Source organism: Scyliorhinus canicula, chromosome 2, assembly GCF_902713615.1.
Source record: "Scyliorhinus canicula chromosome 2, sScyCan1.1, whole genome shotgun sequence".
NCBI classification, from domain to species: Eukaryota; Metazoa; Chordata; class Chondrichthyes; order Carcharhiniformes; family Scyliorhinidae; genus Scyliorhinus; species Scyliorhinus canicula.
Window position 1 is genome coordinate 210,836,528 of NC_052147.1, and position 23,017 is coordinate 210,859,544.

The 23,017-nt window shown below is 50.9% G+C and overlaps 1 protein-coding gene across 2 annotated transcripts in view; it reads right to left on the reverse strand.

Moving 5' to 3' along the window:
- The window catches only part of LOC119961934 (kalirin-like), a 107,495-nt gene that overhangs the window by 1,382 nt on the left and 83,096 nt on the right, over positions 1 to 23,017 (reverse strand). For both annotated transcript variants that reach the window (XM_038789516.1, XM_038789515.1), the window contains 2 exons: positions 12,269 to 12,440; positions 4,024 to 4,192 (listed from right to left, as the gene is read on the reverse strand). In XM_038789516.1, coding sequence (XP_038645444.1) covers positions 4,056 to 4,192; positions 12,269 to 12,440 — 309 coding nt within the window. In that variant the 3' untranslated portion in view covers positions 4,024 to 4,055. The remainder of the gene's footprint in view (positions 1 to 4,023; positions 4,193 to 12,268; positions 12,441 to 23,017) is intronic.

A 23,017-nucleotide genomic window follows, 5' to 3' on the forward strand; every position in this document is an offset into this window, starting at 1 on the left:
AACATCCACGGTGCTGCTAGGAAGGGAGTTTCAGGATTTTGACGTAGCAACAGTAAATTGAACAGCGATATAGTTCCACATCAGGATGGCGAGTGGCTTGGAGAGGAACTTGCAGGTGATGGTGTTCCCATGTATATGCTACCCTTGATCTTCCAGCTGGTGAGGGTTATGGATTTGGAAGGTGCTGTTGAAGGAGGAGACTCGATGAGTTGCTGCAGTGCATTTCAAATATGGAGAAAAGAGCTGAGCTCAAGAGGTGAGCAGAGAGTAACGTCCTTGACATAAAGGCATCATTTAACAGAGTATGGCACCAGGGAACACCAGCAAAAGAGGAGTCAATGAGAATCAGGGGGAAAACTGTCCACCTGTTGGAGTCATACTTGGCACAAAAGAAGATGGTTGTGGTTGTTGGAGGTAAATCATCTTAGTCCCTGGACATCGTTGCTTCTCACTGTGTAACGGTGGCGGAAGGAGTGGATGTTGAAGGTGATGAATGGGTGCCAAACAAGCAGACTGCTTTATCCTGGATGGTATTTGTGGTGATACAACCGCTGTACATATGCATGCTTGCAGTAGGGGGATGTATGGCCGTACCTGTAATACAGGTTTCTCCGGTAAGCCCCTGCCGGCTAGCTCCGCCAACAGGGAGCTTGTGTATAAATATGCGCTAGCTTCACTGAGATACTATTCTACAGCTGCCGCCGGAGAAATAGCATCTCACAGCAATAAAGCCTCTCTTGTACTTCACTCGAGTCTTTGTGTACAATTGTTAGTGCCACAATTTATTGCTGTGAGATTTTCCTTACACCATGGACATCAGGATCAAACCTGACCGCCTGCAGCTGGATCCGCAGTCGCCCCACGCCAAGAAAGACTTTGTTCACTGGCTTGCAGTCTTCGAGGCCTACATCTCTTCAGCGGACCCTCCCCCTGACGGAGGCTCGAAAACGACAGCTTCTTTACTCAAGACTCAGCTCCATCGTCTTTCCGCTAATTTGAGATGCGCCTGACTACGCCAGGGCCATGGAACTGCTCAAGGAAAACTACGCACAGTCGACAAACAATCTGTTTGCGAGACATCTACTCTCTATTCGCGTCCAACAGTCGGGTGAGTCGATTGAGGACTTCTGGAGGGCCCTTATACCTCTAGTATGAGACTGCGACTGCCAGGCCCTCAAGGCCACGGAACATTCTGACTTACTCATGCGGGATGCCTTTGTTACGGGCATTGCATCGGACCCCATCCGGCAACGACTGCTGGAAGGGGCCGCCCTCGATCTCGCGGCTACAAAGGCACTGGCGCTATCAATGACAGCCGCCTCCCGTAGTGCACGATCCTACCCTGCTAGCCACTCGGCCCACCTGTCCTACCCCTCGTTCACCCTGCAAATGGCCCCCCAGGCCCACCACTCGTGGACCCTGCAACCGGCCCCCCCAGCAGCCGCCCCCGCGCACTATGCCTGCGCTGCTCGCCGCACCGCGCACCCTGGGAGTCCCCGATGCTACTTCTGTGGTCAGCAGAACCATCCCCGCCAGCGCTGCCCGGCCCGCACCGCGACCTGCAAAGCTTGTGGCAAGAAAAGCCACTTTGCAGCGGTGTGTCAGTCCCGGACGGTTGACGCTATCGCGCCCGCATTCCCCCCTCGTCTCAGCCGATCGCACAATGGGCCCTGCCGTCCGCTGCCCCCGACCCCACGTGCGATCAGTGGGCGCCGCCATCTCTCGCCGCCCCCTCCATGTGCGCACCATGGGTGCCGCCATCTTCACCCTCCGCCTCCATGTGCATTCCATGGGTGCCACCATCTTGTCCTGTCCCCCAACGTGCGCTCCATGGGCGCCGTAATTGTGTCCGCCGACATCTTCTTCCACACAGGTACTTCAGACGCTACCATTTTGTCCTCCCCTCGGGACAGGATCACGGGGCCCGGGTCGCTGCCGCTACTCGTCGGACTCATCAGACTCGGCTGCCGATCGCCTGCTACTCGCCTCCGTTACGCTCGACCAGTCCCATCCTCGCAACCTGGCACCCTCTTCCACGATGGCGCTCGTCAACGGCCATGTGACCTCCTGCCTCATCGACTCCGGGAGCACTGAGAGCTTCATTCACCCGGACACGGTAAGGCGCTACTCCCTTGCGGTCCACCCCGCCAACCGGCAGATCTCCCTAGCCTCCGGTTCCCACTCTGTCCCGATCCGGGGTTCCTGGCTGGTTAAACTTACTGTACAGTGTGTGGAATTCGACTGTTTCCGCCTGTACATTCTCCCCAACCTCTGCACGTCACTCTTACTTGGCCTGGACTTTCAATGCAACCTCCAGAGCCTCACTCTCAAATTCGGCGGACCCCTACCTCCCCTCACCGTTTGCGGCCTCGTGACCCTCAAGGTCGAGCCTCCCTCCCTCTTTGCCAATCTGACCGCAGATTGCAAGCCCGTTGCCACCAGGAGCAGACGGTACAGCACCCAGGACAAGACCTTCATCAGGTCCGAAGTCCAGCGGCTGCTTCAGGAGGTTATTATCGAGGCCAGCAATAATCCCTGGAGAGCTCAAGTGGTGGTGGTTAAAACTGGGGAGAAGCACAGGATGGTCGTGGACTACAGCCAGACCATCAACCGGTACACGCAGCTCGACGCGTACCCACTCCCCCGCATATCTGATATGGTCAATCAGATTGCACAGTACCCGGTCTTCTCTACAACTGACCTGAAATCCGCCTACCACCAGCTCCCCATCCGTAAATTGGACCGTCCCTACACTGCCTTCGAGGCGGACGGTCGCCTGTACCAATTTCTTAGGGTTCCCTTTGGCGTCACAAACGGGGTCTCCGTATTTCAACGAGAAATAGACCGAATGGTTGACCGGTACGGACTGCAGGCCACTTTTCCGTCCTTAGACAATGTCACCATCTGCGGCCATGACCAGCAGGACCATGACGCCAACCTTGCTAAATTCCTCCACGCTGCATCCCTCCTTAACCTCACGTATAACAAGGAGAAGTGTGTGTTCCGCACAGGCCGTTTGGCCATCCTCGGTTACGTAGTCCAAAACGGACTACTGGGGCCACAACCATTTTCTTTTGTGCCAGGTATGACTCCAACAGGTGGACAGTTTCCCTCCTGATTCTCATTGACTCCTCTTTTGCTGGTGTTCCCTGGTGCCATACTCCGTTAAATTATGCCTTTATGTCAAGGACGTTACTCTCTGCTCACCTCTTGAGCTCTGCTCTTTTCTCCATATTTGAAATAAGGCCAGGAGCTGAATAGCCCTACTGGAACCAAGACTGAATGTCAGTGAGCATGGTTGTTCATACTGTTAAAAAAAGTTTAATAACTTAGTTGAGGTGTTTCATTTTTAAAAGTTGTTTTTGGGTTGTGGGTCGTGGGCATCGCAGGCCGTGCCAGCATTTATTGCCCATCCCCGATTGGGGGCAGTTTTAAAAAAAATTTAAAATACCCAATCCTTTTTTTTCCAATTAAGGGCAAATTAGCATGGCCAATCCACCTACCCTGCACATCTTTGGATTGTGGGGGTGAATGTACAAACTCCACATGGAAGGTGACCCGGGGCCAGGATCGAACCTGTGTCCTCAGCGTCGTGAGTAATGCTAACCACTACGCCACCACGCCTCCCACGGGGGCAGTTAAGAGTCAACCACATTGCTGTGGGTCATGTAGACCATGCCAGACCAGGTAAGGATGCCAGATTTCCTTCCTTAAAGGACGTTAGTGAACCAGATGGATTTTACGACAATCGAGAATGGTTTAATTTGACTTTTAATTCCAGATTTTTATTGAATTAAAATTTCACCATCTGCAGTGGCGGGATTTGAACTGGCACCCCAGAGCATTACTCTGGGTTTCTGGTTCACTACTCCAGTGACAATATCACTGCCTCCCTAGTCTGAGTGTGATTAGTTTAATATATGTAGTAGTATGGGGTAACCATTACCATGTTTTAATTATTGATGTGTGCTAGTTATCTGTTATTAAATGAAGTTGAAGGAATTCTTTGCAATTTGTAGGTACCTTGGTTTTTGTTTGTATTTGCCTCCATGCTGTTATTGCCCATTGAAGCCTGTACTGCCATTAGAAGCATGTGGCCTGAGGGTGGGTTGGGACATTCTTCTTGCTCCTGCCTTGCTGAAGGAGCATGGACCAAGTTCCTTTCTCTGGTAATCGATTGGTGACTGCAGTGCTGAAATAAAGATTAAAGCATTTCAAAATACGACATAAAGCTGTTTGACAGTGAAATATCGAGAATACAAAATAAATTGTTTAAGTATTGATCCTTATGATACCATTCACACTTTGATCCCTTCGCTTTAGCCCACTGAACTGCTGATCACATTAACTTCCCCTCCTGATCCCCAGGCTAGCCAATATTGTTCATAGTTCTCTCATTTCAGATGCTGTCCCTTTTCTTTAAATCTGTCATCATGATCCCTCTCCTCAACAAACTAACTCTTGAACTTACCCTCCTTACAAACTGCAGCCTCATTTCCAACCTCGTTGTTTCTTTCCAAAGACTTGAAAGTGTGATTGCTGCCCAAATCCATGCCCATCTTTCCCAGAGCTCCAAGCGATGCATTTTATGGTCCCCGCACTGGCGCATTTGAAAATGAGAGCGCTTGTAAAAATAAAATGGGTGGCCTGACCATGTCCTTCCCATCCACCCTGACCTGTCAGATAGGTGTCAGGTGCCCACTCATTCTCGGGTGTAGTGAGGCCCTTAAGTAGCCAATTAGTGGCTATTTAAGGGCCTTATTCCACCTCTGCCATGACGTGTGGCAGGCAAAAGTGGAAGCTAGGCAGGCAGCTTTCACTGAACGGGCTGCTGTCGTGCAGGAACAGGGCAGCTATACGTCTTCTCTGAGGACTGCTTGTAGCCCAGCAGTGGTCACTACTCGACCCTGTTGCTGATGGGCCAACATTGCTGCCAGCCAATTAGATTAACCGGTCGCTCTCTAGAGCAGGACGTACTCCCATATGGGGGTGGAAGTTCCACTGTGACCAATTAAGGCTGCCCCCAGTTTAACATCGTTGCAAGGCAGCTGGGTTTCTGCTGGGCATGGTGCTGACAGAACTTCAGTTGGGGAGGTGGCAGGGAACTAATTCCCCATGTAAAATCCGCCCCCATGTTTAATTTTCTCCAATCAGGTTTCCACGCTTGCTACACCGCTGAAAGAGCTCTTATCAAAGTCACAGTACGATCAAGACAAAGGTAAACTTTCCCTCTCCGCCCATCTCGACCTGTCTAAAGTCTTTGACTGAGTTGATGACACCATCCTCCTCCAATGCCTCACTACTGACATTCAGCTGGGTGGGCCTGCTCTTATATGGTTCCATTCTTATGTACTCAATCTTAACAAGTTGCAATAACTCCTCTTCCCGCTATCGTGCTGTTACGGACTCAAAACGCTAAGCTCTGTATCTCTCTCCACAAATGATGCTATCCGGCTGAAGTTTTCCAGCATTTTCTGTTTTTATTGTCATAGGGAAATGGATTCAAATTCCCACCATCAGAGCTGGTGGAATTTTTTGTTTTGAAAAATATTTTTATTCAAATTTTCAACATTTTTACAACAAATAAACACAACCTCAACAACACCCCCCCCCCCCCCCCCCCCCAAATTATCTCCCCCTCACTCCTTGGCGGCAATCAGATCCCCAAAGTGCAAGACAATCGAGCCCCATCTCTGGTGGAACCCCTCATCTACCCCTCTCAGAGCAAATTTCCCCTTCTCCAAATACAGGAACTCCATTCGATCTCCCATCCATGCCAGGGCACAGGGGAGGAGGGAGGGCGAAGAAGCTGACCTCCACCCCAAAGGACCCAAAGCGCTCCAGGACACTCAAAACATGTTTCCCGAGGGGACAGAGAATTGAATAAACAGGATCGGTGCTGAGTGTCAGAGGGAGCCGATTGCGAACCCGATGCTCCGAACCCCTGTTGGCGGCAGGATTGAGGTTTATGCCCGCGTGCCAACGTGAGGACGTAAATTAAGCAAATGACCCATTTCCATCCATTTAGCAGCACCCTAATCTCGGGCCTCCGTGATTCTCCGGTTCCCTGGGCCGGGAATCACGTGGGCGGGGATTCCTACAGGTCTCACCAAGCGTGTGTTTGAAATGGTGGTCTTCATAGTGGGCCAAGAGGGTAAACTCTTAAGGGAGTTGCCCCCAAATCCATCCGAAGGCCACCTTATCCCACCACTGCACAACCTACACACCCATTCTCTACCAAACTCTTCCCACACGCTGTCTCAGATGATCCCCAAAATGGGAGAACCCCCCCCAACAGACATCCTTAATAAGGAGGCCCCCCTAAGGGATCCCCTTAATAAAGAGACCCCCCCCGGGACCCCTTAATATGGAGATCACAGGAACCCTTTTAATAGGAAGAATCCCGTTGCCCCATGAATAGGGAGACCCCATTGGGAACCCCTTAATAAGATGACCCCAGGAACCCCCTTCATAGGGAGATCCCCCCATAGGGCCCCATGAATAGGAAGAACCTCCCGGAACCCCCTAACGGAAGGAACCCCCACAGAGACCCCCTAACTAAAGAGACCCCCCACAGGGACCCAATGAATATGGAGATGCCATTGGGCCCCCTCACTGAAGGAACCACCCACAGAGACTCCTTAACTAAAGGGACTACCCCACAGAGATCCCCCAACTAAAGGAGCCGTGACCCCCCACCCCCCCAGACACCCCCTGACTAAAGGGACCCCCGCCTAAGAAAATAGACCCCTGACTGGAAGCTCCAGAGCAGTCCAGACAATGGCAGTGAAAACAATTCCAGCTGCAACACTTACTTGGAAGTTCCAAGTATCCATTGCTGGAAGGAGAACAGCTGTGACTGTGTTTCAATGCCTCAGATCCATTAGTTGCAAGCCATTCATTCAGTTCTAGTAATGAGCTGTGACTGACAGCTTCCACAAAACAGCCTTGCTGTGCCTCGATTCATTCATCTGCCTTCATGATGAGTGATTCTAACTGCTGAAACCCCAATGTTTACAAACATTGTAAATGATTGGATTGAATTACCTCTTTTTGATGGGGTTGATGTTTGTAAACATTGAGGTTTCAGCACTTAGAGTCACTCACCCATGAAGGGTGATGAATAAATCAAGGTTGTACCTGTATAGTGGAAGCTGTCAATCACAGCCCACCACTAGAAATTAATTTGTGTCACTGCTATCACGGGCATCACTCCTGTCATGGGCACCCTCCACCATCCCAGAGACTCTCACCTCGGTGGGTCATTTTAGTGAAGAGGCTCCTGGCACACTATCTGGTGCACACTTCACACATGCTACAGTTCATCAGGGCAGCACGCAGGTACAGTGGTTAGCACTGCTGTCTCAGCACCAGGGACCCGGGTTCAATTCTGACCTTGGGTGACGGTGACTGTCTGTGTGGTGTTTGCACCTTCTCCCCGTGTCTGCGTGGGTTTCCTCCAGGTGCTCCCGTTTCCTCCCACTGTCCAATGATATGCAAGTTAGGTGGATTGTCCGTGCTAAATTGCCCCTTAGTGTCCAAAGGTTAGGTGGGGTTATGGGGATAGGGTAGGGGATTGGTCCTTGTGAGAGTGCTGTTTCGGAGAGTTGCTGCAGACTCGTTGGGCTGAATGGCCTCCTTCGGTACTGTAGTGATTCTAGGTGGAGGTAGGAAACCCAAGGGGGTGGACAGTCTCGCGCTTCTGGAAAGGACGGTCCCATCAATGCTGGAGATGCTATCGGGGAGCCATGAACTACAGGAGGAGTCCAACCACCTGCAGGAGCAGGAGGCGCTGACGACCACGTGTGCCACCCAGGTCAACACGGAACTGGTAGCATCCACAATGGAAGTCTTGGATGTGAGAGTCACGGCCATAGGTCAGGATGTCCAAGGCCTGGGCATTCTGTGTGGGTGGTGGCTGAAGCACAGGACAGGGGAGTCCTTTCACAGGCAGCCACCAGGGCCAAATGGATATTGCTGCAACGCTCCAGAGTGTGGCCCAGTCGCAACTGGCTATGCGTGCGAGCACTGAGCTGGCGCTCGCTGACCTGAGACAGTCATAGTGGGACAGGACACAGCCTCTGAGGGATATGGCACAGTTCCAGAGGGACTTGGCCCAGTCCCAGAGGGATGTTGCCCAGACCCTGTGCTCTATGGCCGCGAGCATGGAGACCCTAGTCGAGATAAGATCGGGCATGCAGGACTGGCAGTGCCAGGTGACTGTGAAGCCCCTGGATCTCGCTCCGGCCACACCTCCTTCCCAAAGGGTAGCCCAAGGGCCATCGAGCACCCTGAGGGAGGAGGAGGTGATGGGGCCCATGCCGGTGACTCCTGCAGGGGAGGTGAAGCACCTCAGCCCCTCTGAATACCCCCCTCCCCCTCACCTATTCCTGGCGCATCTGATGGAAAGTGGGCAAAACAGTGTGGCACCACACCACCTGTGGCATTTAGGGGCTTTTCACAGTAACTTCATTGCAGTGTTAATGTAAGCCTACTTGTGACAATAAAGATAATGAAATTAAAGACTGCTGAGCCCATCCAGGCCCAGTCGCTGCAGAGGATGGCTGCCAAAAGGGACACAAGTCACAGGGCGGGATACGAAGCAGGCTGCCTCCACATCTGATGTACCACTTGAGGGAACCACCGAGGTGGAGCATTACTACATGTAAGATTAGAAAGTAAGACACCAGTTAAGTTTACCCAGGTGCAGCACACAGGGTAGCGTGAGGGGTGAGGGCAAAACATTTGTATAAAGCACAGTGGTGTTCACTGACATTGCGAATGGCCTTGATCCTCTGTCCGAATGGTGTGAGGGATGGGCTGGGCTGGGTACAGAGGGTGTGCAGGAGGTTGGTGTGAGGGGCTGGTGGTGAGGGGCAGGGTTGTTAGAAGAAGGCATGGGGCAGGGCCCCCAGGCAGTATGCTGTCCCCCCCCCCCCCCCCCCCCCCGCCCCGATGTCACCCTCAGAAGCGGCAGGAGATAGGGCCAGAGATGTGGGAACACCATGTGGTAGGGCCTACCCAGTGAGTGACCCATCACCACCCCTATAACCCCCCCCCCCCCCCCCCCCACCCCGGATCCCATCCCCACCCCCGCCTATCCTGAAGGCCTGTGGGCCTGTGATGGAATGGCTAGCACACATGCGGAGAGAACCCGGGCGGATAGTAGAATGTGACTCCGGGGTAGGAGTCAGACTCTATCAAATGATGTGGAGCACCAGAGCTCATCACAGACTGGGTTGTCATCATCCTCCATCCCATATACCAGACCCGCTGATACTGCTAACACAGGCCAACATCATGTAGTGAAGCTGGTGGGAAGCTTGCAGGGGAGGCGGGGACCTGCCGGGGGGGGGGGGGGGGGGGGGGGGGGGGGGGGAGAGGGGGGGTGAGCCCCAAGAGCCAACCCCTCACCCAAGGGAGTGCTAGGGCAGCATGATGGTGCAGTGGTTAGCACTGCTGCCTCAAGGCATTGAGGACCCTGCTTCCATCCCGGCCCCGGGTCACTGTCTGTGTGGAGTTTGCACATTCGCCCTGTGTCTGCGTGGGCCTCACCCCCACAACCCAAAGATTAGCAAGATAGGTGGATTGGCCACGCTAAATTGCCCCTTAATTGGAAAAAAAAAGAATTGGATACTCTAAATTAAGAAAAAACCTAAGGGAGCGCCTCGAAAGGTTCGGCCACACCAGAGCGGTGCCAGGACGAATGTGTCGTGCACACTGCCTGGGTATCAGGCGCAGACATGCACGATGTACAGTCAGTGGTCAGACTGGAGTGGAATCCCTTGCTGTTTATGAAGGTCACTCTCTCATGCGGCGGTGCTCATAGGGGGACATGTGTCCCATCAATCACCATCTGGACCTCAGGCACGCCCGCTGACCAGGCATCTTGGTAGGCATGGACCGCATTGAAGTTCATTTGTGCGATGCCCAGGCATAAAGGGCATCTGATGGCGAAGATGCACCATTGAACAGATGTCTGTGAGATCCCAGACAGGACCCTACTCGGTGCCTGGAAGGACCCCGTGGTGTAGATATTCAGGGCGACTGTTGCTTTAACAGCCACTGGGAGCAGGTGTCCTCCCTCTATTCCCCCATGGTTCCAAGTGCGCCATATTCCGGCAGAGATATTGCACGGTCTTTCTGCTCAGCTGTAGTCGTCGGTGGCACGACCGGTCCGGCAGGTCCTTGAATGATGAGATGCTGCTGATATACAAGAGGCATGAAGCGGCGCCTCCTTCCCACCTCCTCATTGGCTTGCTGAATAGCAGCTCTCCAACCTCACTGGCCAGTGCCTGCTCCTGTGGGGCAGGCACCTGTTCTGCAGGGTCCTCCTCGAGCAGCTCCTGTTTGTGCAGCCTCAGTGCATCCGCAAGGGCCATCACGGACAGGCAGGTGCCAAACATTGCTGGCTGCACTCTGAAACCCATTGTCTGCAGGAGGGCAAAGTGCAGACATGTTAGCATGGGGAGTACTCCTGTGTGCATCCAGGCCCAATGGGCCACAGGGTGGCACTGGCAAGCACTGCATCCCCTGCATGTCCCCCCCATCCCCCATTCCAATCCACAATACTAATAATCTTTATTGTCACAAGTAGGCTTACATTAACACTGCAATGAAGTTACTGTGAAAAGCCCATGCCAGTGATACACTCTGTGGTCCTTTTCCTGCCCCCTCCTGTGGGGTCTGCTGTGGCTGTCCGCCTTGGGTGGGCCATGTGATACACTGCCAACAGAGTGGCATCTGGTTGTGGGGTGGGGGTGTCACTGTGTGACACTGACCAGCTCCATGCTTGGCAGCATGTGTGCGGGCAGGATCCATAGATGGAGCTGGGCGAGGAGGATGAGCACCTGTTGGGGAGGGGGAAGTGCAGAGTGCATCCCAAGCGGGTGCATCCCTCTAGGAACCCCAGACTCCAGCACACCACTTAATGGGATGGATGTGGTCCATCGCAACCAGTGGCGTGCTGTGGCTCTTGTGCACAACGCATGGGTTGTGCCATCCTGGCCGGGGTCAGGATGGATGGAAACTGGGGCGCAGTGGGCAGGAGGAACTTGGTGACTACCAGTGGTCCCATGTGGTAGGCTAGCTGATATGCGGGGCATCTGCTCTGATTGGGTGGCAAAGGCAACCTGCTGCTTGGGGTGCACTCTGCACCCCCCCCCCCCCCCCCCCCCCCCCCCCCCCCCCCCCCCCCCCCCTGCAGTAGGGCAGTGCCTCAGATGGGTGCACTGAGGAGTGCCAGCACCCGGTGGGCCACTGGCTGTGCTGGACCACGTCCATCCCATTAATTGGTCGGCTGGAGTCTGGGGGATCCTAGAGGGATGGCGTGGGAAGAGGGGGAGTGGTTGGGCCCACCCATACAGCTGGTGGTGCTCTGCACATTTACTGGACACAGTGGGCAGTCAGCGGAGTGCACAGCCAGACGGCTGCCTTGTGGACTGCGGCAATGGCAGTCCGTGTCCGGGGGGCACCCTGAACCTACGGTTCATCTCCTGGTCACCCCCCCCCATTACTCCCCCCAGTCCTGGCACAACTGCGAGTTTGGAAACTTTTGTTGCCTCCTTTCTCTCCCTCAGCAACATCAGCTCCCGGTCTCCGCTTTTCAATACAACAAGTGAGTCGTGCTGGCATTACTTCCACCTGGCAGCGGTGGAGTATTGCGGGAGGCCCGTTAAGCCTGATAATGATATATTAATGCATACTGCTGTAAGTTTTGCTTGCCCATGCTGGCGTGGGGCATGGGACAATCTCATGTCACCATCGAGCCACTGGAGCATGGCGGTCTGTTGTGCGCCCGCCGCCGGCCTCAATTTTCGGCTGGTGCCCTATTCTTCATCCGATAGAGTTTCGCGATTCCAGCATCGCTGGGTGGAGAATCCATCCCAGGGTCTCCAAAACGGAGAATCTCGCTCCAGGTCTCAGTCATGGCGATCATGGCAGCTATCAGCGATTGTTGTAAAAACCCATCTGGTTCACGCCTGTCTTTTGGGGAAGTAAATCTGCCATCTTTATCCAGCCTGGCCTACATATGACTTCAGATCTACAACAATGTGTTTGACTCTCAACTGTACTCTGAAAGGACAATTAGGGCACTGTAACAAATGCTAGCACAGAGAAGACAAATGGAAATCAAAGAGGGAGAATTAAATTAGTGACCAACTGGCTCTTTCTTGTGAGTTTGGGGGGTCCTAAGAAAATTATTTTAAATTAAAACTAATAAATAAAATGTGGTGTGAAGAACAAATAAGATAAAAGGTCTGCATACCAGTCAAGAACCTTTGTTGCATCTCGAGCACTTTGTTGATATCATGAACCCAAGCTTGACAGATTTCAGTGTCTGCTGCCTGTAAGATGAATCGCTCAGATGTTCCCTGGGATCTCAGAGCAAACTTGCAAACTTCGTTGTCCACATTATCCTCAATGTGTAGGTTATTGATCTGGAAAGAGGTCAGGCAAACAAACTGATGAAAAAGTGTACAAGTTGAAATGACAGAATTTTACAACACTAGGCAGCCATTCAGCCCATTAAACCTGTGCTGGGTCTTTGAAGGAGCTACCCAATTAGTTCCACTTCCCTGCTTTTTCCTCACGGCACTGAAAATCCCTTCCTTCTGAGTATTTAACCAATTTCCTTTTGAAGGTTACTGTTGAATCTTTAGCTAGTGTATTCCCGATCATAATAATTCGCTATGTAAACGAATTTCTCATTTCATCTCTGGTTCTTCAGTTCCAGAGTTTATTTTACTTCAGCAATATAATTTCATTTGCCGGTCAGTGTGGGCTTCCCTAATGAGACATTACAATTGTGATATTTGAGTCGTGTAGCAGTACTGGTGATAACCGGATGAGTAAAGACACTGCTGTGTGTAATGTTGCCATGATGTCGCCAACCGGCGTTGGACTGGGGTGAGCACAGTAAGAAGTCTTACAACATCAGGTTAAAGTCCAACAGGTTTGTTTCAAACACTAGCTTTCGGAGCACTGATCCTTCCTCAGGTGAATCAGGTGTAATGTAGGCCAGGTAACCTACAGACAGTGGCAGAATAGGATGGGGTTTGGTTGTGATGCATCCCACAGTGGGCTGGTCTGCTGATGCTGTCTGGATTTGCACATGGAGAGTAGTTGCTTGGGCTCTGTATCCTGTAGAATTGCATTTTGGCTTGTGTTCTGGCTGGTTTAGCACAGTAGGCTAAACAGCTGGCTTGTAATGCAGACAATGCAACAGTGCGGGTTCAATTCCTGTACCGGCCTCCTCGAACAGGCGCCGGAATGTGGCGACTAGGGACTTTTCACAGTAACTTCATTGAAGACTACTTGTGGCAATAAGCGATTATTATTATTATTAACTTAGCTAAATTAGCACCTTCAGGGGAGAAAACTACTGAAAAAAAATGTTTTTTCTTAGTTTGTTTAAAGTGATAACACAATAACCCAGCCAGAGGCTGCTTAATCCAGGTTAAATTGTTCCTGTCCTGATAAACCAAATCATTCAACTGGAAGTGCTCTACTAAAGGACAATGCCTCCTTCAATTACAAGTGCAACCACTAAAACAAAAGATGTACATTTTGGTAATGTGCAAGCAAAATAAGATGCATTTATGCGAGAGAATGTTATTATCTTTAATTTAGAGGTTGGTTATAAAGCTGTAGGCTCCTATTTAGTGCAAATGGGTGCTCTGCAAGACAGGGGGCAGGATGCCCTGTTTCAGAGACTAGGCTGGAATTCTGCGTCTGTTCGCTGGTGGTGGGATTGTCTGGACCCACCGGCAGTGCATTCCCCCCCCCCCCGCTGGGTTTCCCAGCGGTGTGGGGTGGATTCAATGGGAATTCCCATTGACAGCGGCAGGAACAGAGAATCCCACTGTCAGTGAACAGTGCGCCGCCTCCAGCCACTGAGAACCATATGGCTGGGAGGCAGGAGAATCCCGGCCTAACTACTCCGCCAGCAAAGAATTGGAAGATATTCGCGCTGCCGTTAGGAGCGCTGGGAAAGCCCGATTCCAACCATGCAAGTACGTCAGCACATTGCCCACATTCACCGTGCCCGAGTCCAGATTCCCCAGGCGTGTGATTTGCTGCTGTCAGGAACCCATTGTGAGCCTGACAAGTCAGAGCAGCTTTTAAGCCCGCCACTACCCCAGACTCTCAATCCAGCCAATAATATGGATGCTAAAAGATTGCACCGCACTTCCTTGATGCAGACATCACACGATGTTGCACACCATTAAGGAGAGGAGGCGCACTCTCTTCCCCAGAGTGGGGCGGGGACACCAGCCAGCTGTAATGAATCAAGCCTGGGATGGGGTGGCAGATGCAGTGAGTACTGACAGCCTCACTAAGAGGACCGGCATGCAATGCAGGAAGGAGATGAACAACCTCCTTTCAGCAACTCAGGTGAGTAACCACCTCTGAGGCCCTGGCATCACACCTGTCATCTGTGCCCAAACCATTACATGCCAGTGAAACTCCACCTACCAGCATGTCCCTCAGAAGCCACCCTCCAGGAACTCCCAACACATGCCCTATCCTCTTTGGCTGGCTAAACTCCCCCCCCCCCCCCCCCCCCCATAAATCTGGCATGCCGGCACCCCACTCTGCCCTTTCTGGGTCCCAGGGATAAACCAGGCCACAATTGAAGAGAGCATCAGAAAATAGGCAAGGGCCTAACTGAGTTCTGGGTCCACACCCCCTTTGAAGAAAGGGCTATGGAACTTGGGGGTGGGGGGGGGGGGGGGGTCAAGGAGTGAGTAGTGGCTCACATGGAGTTCAGTATGTGCTAAAGAAGTGAGTCCAATGCAACTTTATCCAGATGTCCTACCACAAGTGAGTCTTTCATCTCCCACAGCCCTTTTCTTCCCAATAGCTGACCCCATCAAACGAGGCAGGGCTGTTCGGGGTCGCAGAACCCCCTCCAGGCCCTTGGAACACCCCGGAGCAGACCACCAGGGAAGACACCGTCTTTATGGTACTGCATTTACTGGCACCTTCCGCCAGTGCAGCGACTATCACCTTGGTGGGAACATTAGCGATCAGGTTCCTGGGTCACTCTCTGGTGAGCACCAACCACCTGTTGCAGCACACCAGATGGAGACAGGGACTCCTGAGGGAACGGGCAGTCAGAGGTTTGCCTGATCCCAGGGAACAGCTGCCACCAAGACAGATGTCACGCCTCTGGAAAAAATGATCCCATCTCTTATGTAGATGCAGGTTCAGAGCCAGAATTTACAGGGGGAGTATCAGCTACATTCCAGCACTTGAAAATACAGTTGAAGGAGTCCAATCGCCTTCAGGCGCAGGAGGTGTTGCCGACAATGTGTGGCACTTAGGTCATACTGAAAGGATGACACCCACGGTGGAAGACCTGGGGCAAGAAGTCAGAGCCGTGTGTAAGAAAGTCTAAGGCTTGGGTGACATTGTGCTGAGGTGCAGGACAGGAGGACCCTGCAGTAAGATGACATGTCCTTGGCACAGATGCACATTGCTGCGAAGCTCCAGAGCTTGGCTCACTCCCAAAGGGTCATGGCTGAGGGCATCAAGAGCATTGGCTGGACGCTGACTGACCTTAATAATAACAGAGAAACCTGATGCAGTCCCAGAGAGACATGACCAAAGCAATGAGGGACATGCCTCACTCGCTAAGGGACATGTCCCAGTCACAGGGCACCATGGCTGAGAGCATCAAAACCATAGTTCATGAGAGATGGGAACCGATGCAGGAAGTCGGAGGGAAGTAAAACGGGGCCAGAAACATAAGGGGGAAAGTGTAAGGCAGAGAAGCCACAGTCAAAAATCATAAAGGGCCACAATACAGGGTACAGTGACTGAGGAGAGTGTGAAAAGGGAGGTGGCCAATGCAGGAATGAGGGTGTTGTACCTAAATGTGTGCAGTATACGGAAAAAGTTAAATGAGCTTGTTGCGCACGTTGAAATTGGCTGGTACACTGTTGTGGGCATCACAGAGACGTGGCTGCAAGGGGATCAGGACTGAGATCTAAGTATCCAAGGATATGTGTCCTATCAAAAGGACAGGCAGATGGGCAAAGGGGGCTGGATTGCATTGTTAGTAAGGAATGAAGTTAAATCGATAGCAAGGAGCAATATAGCATCAGAAGGCATAGAATCTCTATGGGTAGAGTTGAGGAATCATAAAGGTAAAAAGACCCTGATGGGAGTTATGTACAGGCCCCCTAGCAGTAGTCAGGATGTGAGGCAGAAAATAAATCAGGAGATAGAAAGGGCATGTAAAAAAGGCAATATCACAATAATCATGGGAGACTTCAATGTGCAGGTGGACTGGGAAAATCAGGTTGGTAGTGGATCCCAAGAAAGGAAGTTTGTGGAATATCTAAGAGATTTTTTTTGGAGCAGCTTGTGGCAGAGCCTATGAGGGAACAGGCAATTCTGGATTTGGTGATGTGTAATGAGGCAGATTTGATTAGGGAACTTAAGGTGAAGGAACCCTTTGGGAGCAGTGACCACAATATGATAGAATTTACCCTGCAGTTTGAGAGGGAGAAGCTGAAATCAGATGTAACAGTATTACAATTAAATAAGGACAGTAAGAAGTCTTACAACACCAGGTTAAAGTCCAACATGTTTGTTTCAAACACTAGCTTTCAGAGCTGCTCCTTCCTCAGGTGAAAGAAGAGGTATGTTCCAGAAACATATATATAGACAAATTCAAAGATGCCAGACAATGCTTAGAATGCGAGCATTTGCAGGTAATTAAACCTTTACAGATCCAAAGATAGGGGAGGCAAGACTGTGGAACAGCAATGGCAGGAGTTTTTGGGGGTTATTAGGGAGGCACAACAGAAATTCATCCCGAGGAGGAAACATGCTAAGGGGAGGACAAGGCACCCATGGCTGATGAGGGATGTCAAGGACAGCATAAAGGCTAAAGAAAAAGCATACAAAGTGGCGAGGATTAGTTGGAAACCAAAGGATTGGGTAGCCTTTAAAAGCGAGCAGAGGACAACTAAAAAAGCAATAAGGAGGGAGACGATGAAGTATGAGTGCAAGCTAGCTACTAATATAAAGGAAGATAGGAAAAGATTTTTTCAATATTTAAAAGGGAAGAGAGAGGCAAAAATATACATTGGACCACTGGAAAATGTGGCAGGAGAAGTAATAATAGGAAACAAAGAAATAGCAGACAAACTGAATAGTTACTTTGCATCAGTCTTCACAGTGGAAGACACCAGTGGGATGCCAGAGCTCCAGGAGAACCAGGGGGCAGAGGTGAGTGCAGTGACCATTACTAAGGAGAAGGCTCTGGGGAAACTGAAAGGTCTGAAGGTGGATAAGTCACCTGGACCGGATGGACTACACCCCATGGTCCTAAAAGAGATAGCCGAGGAATTTGTGGAGGTATTAGTGATGATCTTTCAGGAATCACTGGAGGAAGGAAGGGCCCCAGAGGACAAGAAGGTGGCTTGTAACACCACTGTTTAAGAAGGGAGGGAGGCAGAAGACGGGAAATTATAGGCTGTCTAAGGCTCTGGTCAGACCCCATTTGGAGTACTGTGAGCAGTTTTGGGCCCCATATCTAAGGAAGGATGTGCTGGCCTTGGAAAGGGTCCAGAGGAGGTTCACAAGAACGATCCCTGGAATGAAGAACTTGTCGTATGAGGAACGGTTGAGGACTCTGGGTCTGTACTCGTTGGAGTTTAGAAGGATGAGGGGGGATCTTATTAAAACTTACAAGATACTGCGAGGCCTGGATAGAGTGGACGTGGAGAGGATGTTTCTCCTTGTAGGAAAGACTAGAACCAGAGGACACCATCCCAGACGCAAGGCACAATCCTTTAAAACAGAGATGAGGAGGAATTTATTTAGTCAGAAGGTGGTGAATCTGTGGAACTCTTTGCCGCAGAGGGCTGTGGAGGCCAATTCACTGAGTGTCTTTCAGACTGAGATAGATAGGTTCTTGATTAATAAGGGGATCAGGGGTAATGGGGAGAAGGCAGGAGAATGGGGATGAGAAAATATCAGCCATGATTGAATGGCGGAGCAGACTCGATGGGCCAAGTGGCCTAATTCTGCTCCTATGTCTTATGGTCAAGGACTGGTCGCACCACATGATGTTGAGGTCTCTGGAGCTCACTCTGGCTGCCCCTCCATCCCATGGAGTAGTTTTGGGGGCAGTGAGCAATTCGAGGGAGGAGTAAAGGATGGCCAATCCCAGGGCCTCCCGCAAGGGAGGCGCTGGAACACTACAGCCCTTCTGAATCCCTCCCACCTGACACTGGCGCCTCTTCTGGGCAGCAGGCAGAAGAGGGTAACACATTGCCACCTGTGACACTTTAAAGTTGGCCGAGCTCATCCGTCCCCAGGCCTACCAGAGGACGGCCGCCAAGGGCATCACAGGGCAGAGGGCGAGACAAGAATAGGCCGCCTCCACTCCTGATGTACAATCTGGGGGGGGCATCTAAAAAGTAACAGGTCAGTAACAGTAAAAGATCAGAAAGTTGGACATACTTAAGTTGGCACAGGTGTAGTTGAACATAGTGAGTCAGGGGTAAGGGGAAGCAATTTGTAAAACAGCGCACCATTATACACTTTTCCACCACCAATCTGATGTGCCTCTCACTGTTCTCACCTGGATGGGAAGGCTGGGTTGGGCCTTGCACTGTGATGGTGACAGGGTGGGAATGGGGTTCAGGGCACATCAAACCCATGGATGTCTCACCTTTATCGAGAAGTGAGACAGCCTAGTCTGACAGTTTCCCAGTCTATGACCCCAAAGCTTGCTCCATCTCACTCCGTGTCCATCCCCCAAAACAATGTGGGCCATGAGAAGGAGTCTCACAAGGAGTGCACAACTGGGGATCATCCAGGCGGACAGTGGTATGTTATCTAAGAGACAGGACAATGAGGAGCACCAGATCTCATCTCTCAGTTGTCACCATCCTCCATCCCACAGTCAAGACTCACTGATACTGTCAATTCAGGCCCAACGCCCTGTTGTGATTCTGAGGTGACCCTCGGAGGGTAGAGGGGGAACTGTGGTTGTGGGAAGGGCTGAAAGGCTAAGGGGAATTTGGAATAAAAGGCTAAGGGAAAGGTGGGTGAAAGATTAAGGAGAAGGTGGGGTGAAAGGCCAAGGGGACAGTGGGGTGGAAGGTTAAGTTGGAGGTGGGGTGAAAGGCCAAGGGGGATTGGGTTGTGTTATATTATACTTTGATGTAATATGTCATTATTCTTTATTTTGAGATCCAGAATGGTTTGATGAGTGGATGATAAAGAAACCAGCAATCTTAAGATTGAAGCAAAACGAATTTATTGAATAACAATTAAATTAAATAGAGTTTGCACACTCTACAGAGCTATAACTATTAATACAGTAATCAATAATCTAATATTAACTAATGATGTACTCGTGCTACTTCTTTCTTTAACCAAAACTGTTCCTCGAGCTGTGATCAATCCCTCTCCTCTGCTAACACTACCCAAGATTCCCTGAGATTGATATATGTACTGGGAACTGGTGGTTCCCTCTAGTGTTTGAATTATACTGAGATGTAATAATTAACCCTTCATTGGTATACGTATATACAGATCAGTTACAGGTTGAAAGGCCAAGGGGAAGGTGGGGTGAAAGACTAAGGGGAAGGTTTGCAGTGAGGGCTATGGGACTAAAGGGATTGAGGGCAAGGTTGGGGCGAGGACAATGACGATGGAGCTGCCAGCCTTTTGGCGAATAGGGAGCTGATGAGATTCTCTCTAATATTAGGACCCTGAAGGACTCGTTCCACTGTCTGTGGAGCCAGGTGTGAGTCCTCACTTGGCTCATTCTGGACACGGTCTTAATCTTCCTCGACCAACGAGTCGGTCATTCTATCCCCTCCTCCAGCATTTTGCTCCACTTCTGCGCAATGTTATGCAGTATGCAGCAGGCCACCACAATGCGTGCGACCCTCTGGGGGCTGCATTGGAGAGCCCAGCAGAGTGGTCCAGACAGCAGAAATGCACCTTAGAGAGCCCGATGCACCACACTATTTACTAAATGGGAAAAGGCTTAGGAAATCAGAAGCACAAAGCGACTTAGCAGTCGTAGTTCAAGGTTCTCTTCAGATTAACGTGCAGGTTCAGTTGGCAGTTAGGAAGGCAAGTGCAATGTTAACATCCATTAAAATAAAAAAATAAAAATTCCAATGAAGGGCAATTTAGCGTAGCCAATCCACCTACCCTGCACATCTTTGGGTTGTTGGGGGTGAGACCCATGCAGACACAGGGAAAATGTGTAAACTCCACACGGTTAGTGACCTGGGGCTGGGATTGAACATGGGTCCTTGGCACTGTGAAGCAGCAGTGCTAACTACTGCACCACCATGCAGCTCTAATGTAAGCATTCATGTCCAAAGGGCTAGAATACAAGAGCAGGGATGTACATCTGAGGCTATATACGGCTCCGGTAAGGCCCCATTTGGAGTATTGTGAGCAGTTTTGGGCCCTGTATCTAAGGGAAGGATGTTTTGATCTTGGAAAGGGTCCAGAGGAGGTTAACAAGAATGATGCCTGGAATGAAGAGCTTGTCATATGAGGAGGGGTTGAGGACTCTGGGTACTTGTTGGAATTTAGATGGATGAGGCGGGAACTTATTGAAACTTATAGGATACCAAGAGACCTAGGTAGAGTGGATGTGGAGAGGATGTTTCCACTAGTAGGAAAAACTAGAACCCAAGGGTACAGTCTCATACTGAAGGGATGATCTTTTAAACTTGAGATGAGGAGGATTTTTTTCATCCAGAGGGTGGTGAATTTTTGGAACTCTTTGCTGCAGAAGGCTGTGGAAGGCAAATCACTGGGTGTCTTTAAGACAGAGATAGAGAGATTGTTGATTAATAAAGGGATCAGGGGTTATGGGGAGAAGGCAGGAGAATGGGGATGAGAAACATATCAGCCATTATTGAATTGCGGAGCAGACTCAATGGGCCGAATGGCCTAATTCTGCTCCTATGTCTTATGGTCTTAAAAGACGCTGTCACCACTCACCTGATATCTGGTATTGTAAGTTGATCACTTTTCTGGAAAGTTCCTATATGGATTGTACTGCAGACCTGCCCTGACATGTTACATGGAATTTCAGAACTGGGGGTTGTCAAGGTCCATTTCAAGAAGGAACTCTTGAAAGGAAGGCACTAGAAGTGCTGGACTTTAATCAACAGTGAGTGGAATTTTTCGGAGCCCTCAACCCTCAGTGATACATTTATGACAGGCAGGAGGGCACAATGTGGCAGGAACTCAGGAATTAATTGGTGATGTTCTGCACCTGCCCACGATGGTAGGTCACAATTCCTGCCAAAGGCTGGCGTGAAACTGATTTGTATCTTGGTAATGGGATGCAGGTGATGGCCTGACTGATATTGCAACCCACCCGACCGCCACCACCTGATTGTCCATAATGCCAGTGGGAAAAACTGCTGTTCCAGAATACGTCAGGACCAATGTGGTGTGTACATGTCAGCATTTAGCTGAGGAAGGACTAGGGCAGTTCACGGAGAGGATGGAGGCCTTCAGTGACCTTGGGCCCTCGGACACAACTTGCAGCAGTGGGTGGATGGGGCATTAACCCCATGGATTTTCTTTGCGCAGCAGCATCCAGAGGTACTTGTTCTCGCACAGCAACTTCTTCAAGTTTCAGATTTTCGGGCACCAATTTACTCAATGTTCATATTTTCTTTCAACTAGCAACTTCTCCAGGTTTCAGATCTTCAAGCTGCAGGTGGAAGGCTGCAGGAGGTACTTGTTGCCTAGCGCACGGTGGGGAGGTTGGGAGTGGTGGAGAAAAGAGAGAGATTCAGTGGAGGTCCTGCAATGGGTGAACTGGGACAGAGTGGGAGGGGCCATGCTGCAGTGCGGGCGATTGAGGTGGTGGGGGGAGTAGTTATGCAGACGTAAAGGAACATGGGGGAGTGTGTAGCAGAGATGTGGACGGGCATGCAGTGTGCAGAATGTACAGGGTTTTGGTTGGAGGTGTCTGTGCAGTCGATGGAAGATTCTGGGAGTATATTAAGGATACCAGTGGTAGGAAGGTAACATGGATTTGGGGGTTCAGAAGGATGAGGGGGGCATGTCACGTAATGAGGATGGGATGCTTGGGAAGGTAGGGGACATTTGACTGCATGGGACGGAAGGTGACCTGTCATTGGGCATGCACCTTTAAGATGCCTTTTCCCAGGTACTTCTCCAAGTGATGGTGAACTTGACTGACCCTGCTTCCTCTTGCTGCAGACACGTGTGGTGGAGTGACCACCAGAATGTGAGATCCTTCCTAACTAATACCCACAGAGTGTGTGCCTCCCGGCTGGTGGAGTGTGTGCCTCTCGGCTGGTACAAGCATCTGCTGTGATGCCGCCTCTACAGGTGCACTTTTATCATCAGTGATGTCTGCGCTCTCTTCTGGGCTTGTCCAAGTGTTGGACAGGGCATTGTCACTTGCTGGTCTTGCCAACTTCCTAGTGGCAGCTGTAAGTGAGAGATGAGAGAGAGTGAGTGACTGCAGGAGTAGCCTCCAACATGGGGGCACCCTTGACCCTGATGTTTCTATGACATGCTTTGAGGCTGGAAGCCAATTTCACCATCTCCGAAGGATCTATCCCACTCCACCCCTGCCAGCTGGGTTTTTTTTTTACGTGTGGCAGACTCCATCACTCCTCTCCCTCTCTTCTATGCAGCTTAACTTCTGCACAGAGAAGATGGGATTGAAAGCAATTGGGGTTCATGTATCTTTCTCATGCTTCCAGTCCTATATATAACCAACTGGATTGTGTGTCATCTGATTGATGTGCTGCAGGTTGTCCTGAAGGTTCGAGGCCAGCACGTTCTGGAGCAGAGATCCCATGAGGATAAGGCTTAGAGGAAACATCATTAGCAGTGCTTGCTGGGGCCTCAATACCCTGCCCCTCCGCCCCAACCCCCTTCCCTACCACACCACCCCCACCCTGCTTTCCAGACAGCTTAAGGACCACATTTCTCCTCCAGGAGCATTTTGCTGCATGGAGAGACCACC